Genomic DNA, 11,306 nt, shown 5'->3' on the forward strand with positions numbered 1-11,306 from the left:
AATAGAATATTTTATGCACATGGTGTAATACTAATTGTTGTGATCTGTGATCTTCATGAAGTAATCCTGCCCTTTCAAGTTCATTACATCCGACATGTGCTCTTGGTCCTAAAACATTTATGTATCTCACAATTTTATTTTGGATTATTCTAAGCTTTTTCTTATCCGTAATACCCAGGCTACCGTACCAAGCCGCATTAGCATAGTCAAATAGACATTGTATCAAAGCAAAGCATAAAATACGTCTAGACTTCATATTCAAACAGGTTTGATATCTATACAAAAATTTCAAGCGCGAATTGAGGCGAATTGTAAAAGCACACTACTGTGAATTGAAGTAGGAACTTTCTATTAATAGAACTGGGAATTCCCACCTACCTTTGAACTTGGCAGCGTTAAGTATGCATAATTTCATCGAAAGAGGGATTTTTTTCATTCCGCTTATATATATTTAGTACACAATGGTCCAAAAGCCTCGTATTACTTTTTTTATTACAATCAAAGGTAAAAGCACACTGCTGCGCAGTATAAACTTCCTAAAAATAGAAGTGGGTATGATAATTATATATCAATAGCATGTATGGTGCTGACTCCATGTGACTACCTGATGACTATGTCATCATAATTGTTCTTCCACTACAAACTCTTGTCAGTTTTATCTATTACAAAGGTTGATTAGCCAGAATGCAGATATTCCTATTTTCAACTGATTATCTAATTATTCGAGATTTATCGATCCGTGCTGGTCTTGGCATTGTTTGACTGAAGCAACACAGCCAAGAAGCTGTTTAAAACATGTATACATATACCACGCTGTTTTGCTAAATCAACTTTACAGGAGTTGTTTAAACGTTGTTTAAAGTCTGAAACAACATTAATAAATCAAGCATGTTTCTTTAAAAGGTTTAACAACTACTGTGAGATTCATATAGTAAACAGTCTTGTATTAAGAAACCCAAAAGTTTTTACTGTGAAGGACTTAATTGGATCGTAGTGTTGGATACTGCACTCTAAAAACGTGACTATCAGTGATTGCCATATCAGTTGCACCCAGCTAACTACTGGTCTAGTCAATTTGACTGATTTGTTTTAAGAGTATTGGCGCTTTGATTTGTATGTGAAACCAAACAAAATTTCAATGTAGAATGTGATCTGGAAAATTAGTCACGTGATAATACCTGGAAAAGAAGATCTTTTAAAATGATTGTTTTGGTTGAAAGGTTCTTTAATATATAGTTTCAATGAGAAAAAAGTGTAAATTTAAAGAATCATTTACCTATTAAAAATGACAGATTCAAAGAAAGCTATAATCTAATTAATCTTTAAAGCACATAGCGTGACATGTAGGAGCTTATTAACGTTTTCCTCATATTTCAAAGGGAGTTACTTGTAGATTAATAGGCCGTAGGGTAGTCACATAATAATGGAAGGACTGGTAATTTCATTCGGCCCCCTTTTCTTGCTACGGCAGCAGATCCCAAGGGATATCATTATCCCCTTTATTCAATCACCAACCACTACCCCCCCCCCCCCACCTCCCGTTGCCTAATCCCCTCATTTCATGCAGGCAACGTTTAAATATTAAATTCCAGTTCCCTAGCACCCCCCATTTGAAGAGGACCATATAGTTCTTAAATACTTTCCTTTTCACATCAACTTCAATTCTTAATTGCTTAGAGACATGGTTTCAAATTTTGGGCCCGCAACCCAGTAATCATGTACTCATTTAGGAATCTTATTGTGTAAAAATGAAAATGAGCATTTTTTCATATAATTTTCGTCTTCATGTGCAAAAATCCCCGACTGTATAATTTGATATTTCCACTATTGTATAATCTCCATTTCTCTATCAAGAAGATATTTCATTCATAGATTACGTGACTTAAACGATCAAATTGCCATCTTTAGAGTAATCTCTGTGTAACTCATTGCGGGATCTTTTTCTATATCATTTATAATTTAATAATTTAATATATGTGTAAGACAGATCTTATTCGGTTAAAAAAGATATTAATCTTTAATTTCTGAGTCTGTATATCGATTGATATTGTTTTGTGTAATTGTGATTTTATGTTCTTCTTTATATTGTTTTTAAGAGAAATTATTCATTCATGTTTCATTTCTGGTTTCTAAGATTTTTCTGTCTATCTTCCTCTCCTATAACCCTACGCAACCATTGATGGAGACATTTATGCAGAGATCATCGACACGGTTGGGAGACGTTAAGAAATTATTCAGTTATTTTTTATTTGTGATAGTTCTAAAGATTTCTCTCCTTATCCTTCTATTCATGTTTCATTTCTGGTTTCTAAGATTTTTCTGTCTATCTTCCTCTCCTATAACCCTACGCAACCGTTGATGGAGACATTAAGGCAGAGATCATCGACACGGTTGGGGGACAGTTGAGGGACGTTAAGATAAATTATTCAGTTATTTTTCATTTGTGATAGTTCTAAAGATTTCTCTCCTTATCCTTCTCTTCTCTTTGATTCTATCTCTGGTTTCATCTCATGTACTCCTGATCCACTCCTCCCATATTCTACCCCCCCCCTCTCTCTCTTTCTCTTCCCCTTCTCCCCCTAACTCTCTCTGATTGCCTCTCTCTCTCATCCTTTCTAGTTTGCATTCAAAGTTTGAAACAATCGATTCAAATTTATGATATTCAGAGTTTAATGAATATTGAGAAAAACATAGGTTCAATTAAAAGAAAAACGATATAACAAACCTCCATAATTATGTGCTCGATCTACTTCGGGGTTAATGTGATTGGGTAGCTTTTAGAAAGCAACTAATGGGCCTAGTAACACAGAGGTTAGCAATTAAGCGCACGCTTGATTTTAACGATTGATGATACATTATAGTCAATGCAATCAATCGTAGAAAAATTTTCTACGATCATTGCTAAGCTTTGTGTATACGGGCCCCCGGTCGACTTCCCCTCGTTTGTTGTTTTTATATCTCATAAAGCCATCGTAAATCCATTTGTTTTCATTTTTCTCTTTTGTTTTGATAGAGCTACTCTACTACACATGGAAGTCTACGTTAGCGAATGAAATGATCGAACATCAAAATGTATTGATAATGTTAAATTAAACGGATTTATATATTTACAAATATTAATTTTACAAATATAAATCAGTCAGCCTATCGATAACATATTAATTTCTGTATTTTCATGCTATAATACTACTTTTTCCGTATGCTGTAAAAAAATGGGCCTGAATAAGTGAATGAAACAATCAGGGAAAAAGTATTATTTCATGCGGCTGTATCGATTGTATTTGCGATATACGATGACTTTCACATCCTACCGGGTACCCATTTAGCACCTGGGTCGAGAGTGGCAAAGTGTGGATAGACGCCTTGCCAAAGGTACTAAAAAACTATATACAAGAGAATCTCATACTCGATAACATGCATTTCTAAAATATAAATCGTGATATTTACACAAGAAAAAAGTCATTTTTACATCAAATTCAAAATACAATGAAATGTTATTAAAAGAAAATAACCACAGATCGACCTGGAGTTGTTCATCTACGTTAAAGGTCTCTTGAATCATCTTATAAAGGTTTTTTTTTAAGCAGGTTTTTTATTAAAGAAAGGCTGTTGTCATGATCCTAAACTCGCAATCGAAAAGAATTCCGCATTTTGGGCTTGTACTAAAAAATAAAACTAGTTTTATTTTATTTTTTTATTTTTATTTTAGCCTCGTCAATATATTTCAATTCATACTTGATTCAAAGTCCATTCGGAATATCGAAAAAGGAGCGGCTTAGTTTTGACACCGGTTTGTTTTCGTTATATGCAAATGGGATAAAGATTGCAGAAATGATCTTTAAATTTTGTGGCGGTCCTCATGGTGATTATTGTATGATACAAGAGTGCATTAGAACATACGCCAACCACTGGAATATACGAGTCGAATAACAATGGAATATTTGATGTAAAATTCAAGTTTAATTATGAATTCTGTGCTAATGCAGCAGTCACATTCCCCCCTACGGCCGCAGTACAGCGAGTCGAAAACGACCGTCTTAAGATTTTTCTTTCTACCAGTTACATTATGGTGGTTTGAATAAAATTAGATAAAACAGTTGATTTAGACTCGCCGCAAGGCGCCCGTATAGCGGAATATGACTTCAATATAAACAATTCTTAATAATGCATCTATACCATGATATAAAGATAGTGTAAGTCTGGTAATTTTACTATACATTGTATACATAAATACATTGTGTATATGCAGCATCATGCGAGATCTTCGAGATCTTGTATATAATGATTAAGATGAAGTTTATATCTCCATGCATCTATTCACAAAATGAATATGTGTCTATTCGTATCTCCTTCTGTTCACTAATATACAAAATACCATTATATTGCATTCATTCTAATTCAGAGGGACTTATGACAAATTAAAAGACTGAAAGCAATGTTATTCTTGAGATGTCTTGTTTGCATTTTTAAAAGAAAGGAAATCAAAATGGAATTTTTTCAAGACTATTCTGAAACAATACCTATACAAAAAGTTTTTACCAGCAAATATTTCATTTCTCAAATAAATGGTTTTAAGCGGTTGGTACATCTTTCCCTTTTGGAGAAGATTACATGATTAATAATCAAAAATAAAATGGAAGAATCTTCTGGACGGTCAAAAAGAAAGCATCTTATCAGTCCATCATCCACGATAATTTAACTGAATAGCAAATAGCGAATAGGCATGAGTATGATGGTACGAATACTTCGCATGACGTGAAAGCAAAATGGTCTAATACTGTAGAGTGTACTCTTTCTGCTTATGGTACGTTTATACCCCTTATTGCACTGTAAATATATTCATTAGTATGTATCATAGTAATTCTCTTGATCTATTTTTAATTACGTTTGCTGATTACTTTGTTATATTTTCAATAAATGCTTAGTTATATTTCGGGTTTTAAGTTGATAATTTTGCTATCACTCGATAATTACAATGATAAGCACGATATATAGGCCTGTGTTTGTTGCAGACTGAATAGTATATTCAATAATCGGAAAATTGGTGCAAAATGACTTCCATTTTTACAATTCATTAATTGATTCATTTTATTTATCACTTGTATGTTGAATTAAATGTTAATATTTCCACGTTTTATCGAGCTTGTGGCTGCAACACATAGTCTTTTTTTTCAATTAACACATTTTCTACGAATTAAATTGTACCGTATCTCTATCACATTAACTGATTTTATCATTGGATGAAGATATCACATGGTAAGTAAATTTATATCGACACGTGTTAAAGTAGATTTGTAGCAGGATGAAAGCATGTCAGTTTCCATACTACATGGTATGATATAACGTAGATTACAGTGATACCTTCATGAAATATAACTTCTCGCAACAAGCAAAGGCGAGCATGTCTGGAGAGAGGGAAACCAAGTAACACCACCAAGTATCCAATGTCATATTAAGTGAATTGAACTCAACTCTTTCCTTCAGGTTCAGACCATCAAGATCATAGAGCCTGATCACGACGCTACTATTCTTCTCATCAACACTCGCTACATACACCCTGTCCAGCTCATCCACGGCAGCATACAGGTAGACACCCTCTGGAGCTTGTAGAGACTCACCAGCATTCCCATCCCTGTCATAGACCGTCACCACGCTTGGATCATGTGGATTGCCCCAACATGAACTCGTTACGATCAAACCCGTCCTGGTGGTAGATGCCTGATACGTCCTGTGCTTTGTTTGAACAGTGCGTTTGAGAGTGGATCCTGTCGGGTCATAGATATAGATTTGTGTTCCATAGTTAGTAATGATGATTTCATCTGATGGACTTCTGTTAACTCTGAGAGTATTTCCATTGTTTCTCACGTGGATTGTTGCTTTCCTAGAGCCAAAGCGAGAGTAGAAGTGGGCTTCTGTAGAACCAGTGGACACGCAAAACGCCCCGTCCCGTTGCACAACCAGATCATAACAATTCATGTCATTTAAGGCTAATATGTTACTATATCGCTGCTTTCCTCCATTTGAATCAATGATATCAATACCTTGTGCATATCCCCCATTCCCGATAGCGACAGTGCTATTGGAGTACCTTGTCATACCGAGCATCACTCCCCGTAGATCAACACACGTAATGACTTTCATCTTGGGATCTGATCCTGAGATGCTCCCGAGGTCAAGCTGAGTATCGTCTGCTGGTTTGAACCTCTTCTCGTGTGCTTTCTTCTTAATAGCTTCCGCAGAAGTGTGATCAGTAACCTCCTTCAGCATGGCATCCAGCTCCTCACAGAGCAAGATATGAGCAGATAGAGTGTCTGTCTCAAGATGACCTAGTCTGTCATTATCTACCAAAGTAATTGAACTACAAATACTCTTGATCCTCTGTCGATCTTTTAACTTCAAGACGTCGAGGTCGTCATCAAAACTATTATGTAAGGCATGTATTTGGTCGGTGAGATTTCGAAGATTTTCTTCCAGCTCCTTGGCCTTGATGCTGTAGGCTTGCCTGACATCATCTAGTAGTGTCTGCACTGCAGTGTGTACCTCATGACGTTGTATTTCTATGTTCTGAATGTTCTTCTCCAGCTCTGCTTTCTTGTCGGCACAGCGTTGGGCAAGGCCTGTCACCTATATGAATTGAAAGTGTGATAAGTAAAGTCAGTAAACACAGCGAGTTAGATTTGGATCCTTAAATGATAAAACAACAAATTATATACGAAACGAAAGTAAATCACACAGAGTAACAGACAATATTCTGAATAAGCTCGAAAAGAGACCACATATATCCATAAATTGCATGTCACATTGAAACAATAACGATAGTAAGCATCACTGTAATTCACATAAAGAATAAAGAACAACTGGATTAGATGCAACAGTTATAATATTGATGATGGTATTACAAATTATAATCATTATCATTGTGTAATCAGCAGCATCCATTATTATCATAATAATGATTATCACTATTTTAGTTTTTTATTAAAAATATTATTATCATTAGTTATTAGTGGTGGTGGTAGTAGTAGTAGTAGTAGTAGTAGTAGTAGTGGTAGTCATAGGAGGATCCAGGGGGGCCCAAGGGGCCCGGCCCCCCCCCTATTGGCGGAGCAAAAAAAAGAAAAAAGGGGGAAAGAAAGAAAAAAAGGAAAAAGAAGGGAAAAGAATGAAGAAAAAAGAAGGGGGAACATCAGAGAGGAGGAAGGCGAATGAATAAAATAAGATGAGTGGAAAGAATATTTCATGCCACTGTACAGTATAAAATTTTCGCTCGCGCTTCGCGCTCGCATTGCCTTTTAGGGGATTAATATATTTTGCTCAATATGGAACTTAAATATCAAATTTTGTAGTCAATATACAAAACATATTTCAGCTCGGATATTCAAACTTTAATTATTTTATTTCATTTACAGATTGATTTTTAAAAAGTGCTCTGCAAGAATTTGTTTTATCTTCTGAATATTAACATTTTCTGCTCGCGCTGCGCGCTCGCAAAATTTGATTCGTCAGGTAGCTATTACTTTTCCTGCATTCCATAAAGTTTTCAAATATCCCTATTCAGGTCAAATTGCCAAAACGTAATAGCTAGCGCTGCACGCTCGCATGTTGATTGGTGATTTGATTTGTGTATCTCAATATTAATTATATAACAAACTACTAAAAATCCCCATTTCATGACAGTTTATCAAAAATATGATGACATAATGATCTTAGAATGTCCCTGCCCTATGTCAAAACTAATAATAATGAAACATATCAGATCTTTTTTTAACTGTGATTCATATCCACCTCATATTTTTCCTACAAAGTGCTTGAAATACAGAGCTTAATTTGACCTTTTTTCAGATTGGAATATCAAATATTTTAAGCTCGAGGTTCGCGCTCGCTTTATTGATTTTCATGATGAAAAAGGTATTTAGAATGCCCAGATTCTAGGTCGAAATCTGAAACACGCGCAAGCATGTTTATTCAGATACGCAGCTTGTTCTCTCTTTCAATCATTATGAGCCTATATATCCAGTGTCAGATCAGAATATCAAAAATTTTCTGCTCACCCTTTGCGCTCGCATTATTAATGTAGGATGATATCAAGTTATACCCATTTTTTCATGATTTACAAAACATGAAGAGAGTGTCACATTTTTAAGTTTGAAATCAAATTTTTCTTTCCGCTTGTTCTTCGCGCTCACATCGATTGTTTGGTTATAATACTTATACCATTCATGATTACGAAAAATGCATAAAACCTTATTTTTTTAGGCCGGAACGTCAAAAAATTTCAGCTCGCGCTTCGCGCTCGCATTATATAATCATTGAAATATGTATATGGCTAACTGCAAATTGTCTTTAACAGGTCCCTCTTCGAGAAGGCCAGAACGCATTATAAAAAATATCTGCTCGCTTTTCGCGTTCGCAGTAATTATCTAGTCACATACGCATCTTCTTCAAGTTTACAAACACTGCCCAAAATGTTCAAATGAATTTTCAGGACAAAATACGTGAAATTTCAAAATTGTTAACTCGCACTTCGCGCTCACACTATTTTAATAGAGCTTATGAAATTATTACATAAGAATAAAGCTAAGAAATTACTGTTAGGACATGTGCGTTTTGCCCCCCCCAAAAAAAAAAAAATCACGATCACGAAAAAAAGAGAATAGGAAAGGGAAAAGGGTGAAATATACATGTAATATTACTTCTTATCAATTTTACGCGATACGCCATTTCGAGCCCCCTCAATTTTTTGGCTCATTACGCCACTGCATGGGACAACCCTTTCAAAGAAACAATCAACTTTGAGCGACCGTTCGGGGAAAATATAGGTGAAAAAAAATCGGGCTCCCCCCCCCCCATTGGCAGAGGCTGGAACCGCCCCTGGTGGTAGTAGTAGAAGTAGAAGTAGTAGTACTACTACTACTAGTAGTAGTAGTAGTAGTAGTAGTAGTGGTGGTGGTAGTAGTAGTAGTAGTAGTAGTAGTAGTAGAAGTAGTAGTAGTACTAGTAGTAGTAGTAGTAGTAGTAGTAGTAGTAGTAGTAGTAGTAGTAGTAGTAGTAGTAGTAGTAGTAGTAGTAGTAGTAGTAGTAGTAGTAGTAGTAGTAGTAGTAGTAGTAGTGGTAGTAGTAGTAGTAGTGGTGGTAGTAGTAGTAGTAGAAGTAGTAGTAGTACTAGTAGTAGTAGTAGCAGTAGTAGTAGTAGTAGTAGCAGCAGCAGCAGCAGTAGTAGTAGTAGTAGTAGTAGTAGTAGTAGTAGTAGTAGTAGTAGTAGATGTAGTACTAGTAGTAGTAGTACTAGTAGTAATAGTCCAATTATTTTCATTATTATCGTCCTCACAATCATAATCATTATCAAAAACTATAATTGCTCTTTATTCTTCTCGATATCAAAGATCACCCTCAATATTTGATATCAGTGTATAACCATACATACCAAATCTACCTTTTTACGCAGTAAAAATACTGTTTGAAATTTATATGCAAGCTGTTAAAACTCACAGAACTAATTTAAATAATTTAATCTCTTAAACCGCAAAGTTTGAGTTTAAACATTTAATTCTCAATCTAACTTTCAATAGAAAATAGCCTTGCATAAAATGTGTGTATAAAATGTTGTTTATTTTTCTATACAATGATGTTCAACCCGACATGTAGTTGTTTAATAGAATACGCAAGTGCTTAAAAAATGTTAATAAGCACAGTTTGAATTTGATATTTGATTCTCAAAAAAAATAAGCAAGGTTGTTTACACTTCTAAACAACTACTGTAAGGCTCAAATAGTAAACAGCGATATGTATTTTTAAACAGTTTTTACTGTGATGGTTATGAATAAATTTACCTTCCGTCGCAACTCCTGCTCAAAGTTAACCTGGTTCTTGATTTTGTGATTTTGATGATCAACGAGTACGCACTTGTGACAGACGTGGACCTTACCATCCTCACAAAACATATCTTTGTTCTCTTGTTTGTGGATGGAACACTTTTCGAATAAATGACCAATGCTGACCTTCCCTTCGATGACATCATCCATGGCTACGATCTCATGTCCGTCAAAGAACATGGTTAGCTGTTGATGAGAATGCAGACACTTATCACACATATAACAATGACATGTTAAGCAGAATGACACGGCGTCTTTCAGAGACTTGCAAGTGGTGCATTTCTGACACATCTCAAGTACAGCATTCATCCCTCCACACTTGGCGTGGTAATCGTCTACGCATCCGTTGATGGAGACATTGAGGCGGAGATCATCGACACGGTTGACGGATAACTTGGTGATCTCTCTGCAGAGAGGACATACCATGTGATCAAGGTCCTGGTGGGTTAGATCGTATTTCTTGAGGCATCGCCTACAAAATGTGTGTCCACATGAAGTTAAGATTGTCGCCTCGACAAATATATCAAGACATAATGGACATATCAGGTTCAGTGAAGAGCTTGAAACTTTGTCTGATTCACACTTCTCAGCCATCGCTAAATCAATTTACGAACATGAGATTTAAATTCCGTCAAATAACATACAAGTCAAGTCAGTACTAACGTATTGAAACGCCAGGTTCGCATTACAACACAATGATCACTTCATGTTATTGCTAATGTGTAGTTCAATACAAATTCAAATCAACTACAAGAGTAAAAAAAAACACACCCGATTCGAACTTCCTGTAAATAGTACCGGGTATTCCCAGCTACCTTTGAACCTGACTTACTCATCAAAAGAAGAGGAAGCAACTTTAACTGAAGGGATAAGGGTTTACTAGGATGTCTGAATAAAATGGCCGCCCTTCAGGGTTGATGATTTTTTTTGTCAATTTATTCTATAAAGGTTGTGATCTATGAGCTAGCTCTTTTAGCCAGCTGAGGATGCTTAATGGTTGTTTACTTAATAACATCCCCCTTTTTATATGTTTAATGCCGAGTTTAAATTGGGTAACACTAGGGTGATAACAATAATTCCATTTTGGCAAGCCAGCTTATAGCGAGGTAGCGACGCAATAAAAGTAATTTTCTTTCAATACCAGTAGGTAGAATCCCTTTAATTAATGTTGCCGTTTTGAAGTATATTCGTGTTCGCAAAAATAGGTTAAAACCGGAAAAACCGTTTTGAAGAGGAAGGAGGTAGTGCCTTTTGTGTGTCTTGTTTTTCCTATAACAATTTTTTTTACAGCGTTATTGTAATTTATCGGAAACAGGGGTGGGAGAATTATACTGAAAGTGGGGAAATTCATTTGCTTACTTTACCAGCATTGTGATAGTGCATGAATGTAAATGTTCTAAAATTTGCATATTCTTAGAGAACTTGAAGACATGA

General features: G+C 35.5%; 1 protein-coding gene across 1 annotated transcript; it reads right to left on the reverse strand.

Moving 5' to 3' along the window:
- Positions 1-4,663: 4,663 nt before the first annotated feature.
- On the reverse strand, positions 4,664-10,466 carry LOC121427987 (E3 ubiquitin-protein ligase TRIM71-like). The gene is made up of 2 exons (XM_041624566.1): positions 9,831-10,466; positions 4,664-6,624 (listed from the first exon to the last, which is right to left on the reverse strand). Exons 1-2 carry the CDS (start codon positions 10,464-10,466, stop codon positions 5,350-5,352), a joined length of 1,911 nt encoding a protein of 636 aa, XP_041480500.1. The 3' UTR covers positions 4,664-5,349.
- Between the last annotated feature and the right edge of the window lie 840 nt (positions 10,467-11,306).

The sequence above is a fragment of the Lytechinus variegatus genome, chromosome 14 (genome assembly GCF_018143015.1).
Source record: "Lytechinus variegatus isolate NC3 chromosome 14, Lvar_3.0, whole genome shotgun sequence".
NCBI lineage: Eukaryota > Metazoa > Echinodermata > Echinoidea > Temnopleuroida > Toxopneustidae > Lytechinus > Lytechinus variegatus.

What these genes read in the sequence shown, in the direction of transcription:
- LOC121427987 (XM_041624566.1), bottom strand. Translation starts at nt 10,466, where the DNA reads ATGGCTGAGAAGTGTGAATCAGACAAAGTTTCAAGCTCTTCACTGAAC. An exon ending in AGCAGGAGTTGCGACGGAAG is followed by an intron (nt 6,625 to 9,830) that starts GTAAATTTATTC and finishes CAATTCATATAG; the next exon opens with GTGACAGGCCTTGCCCAACG.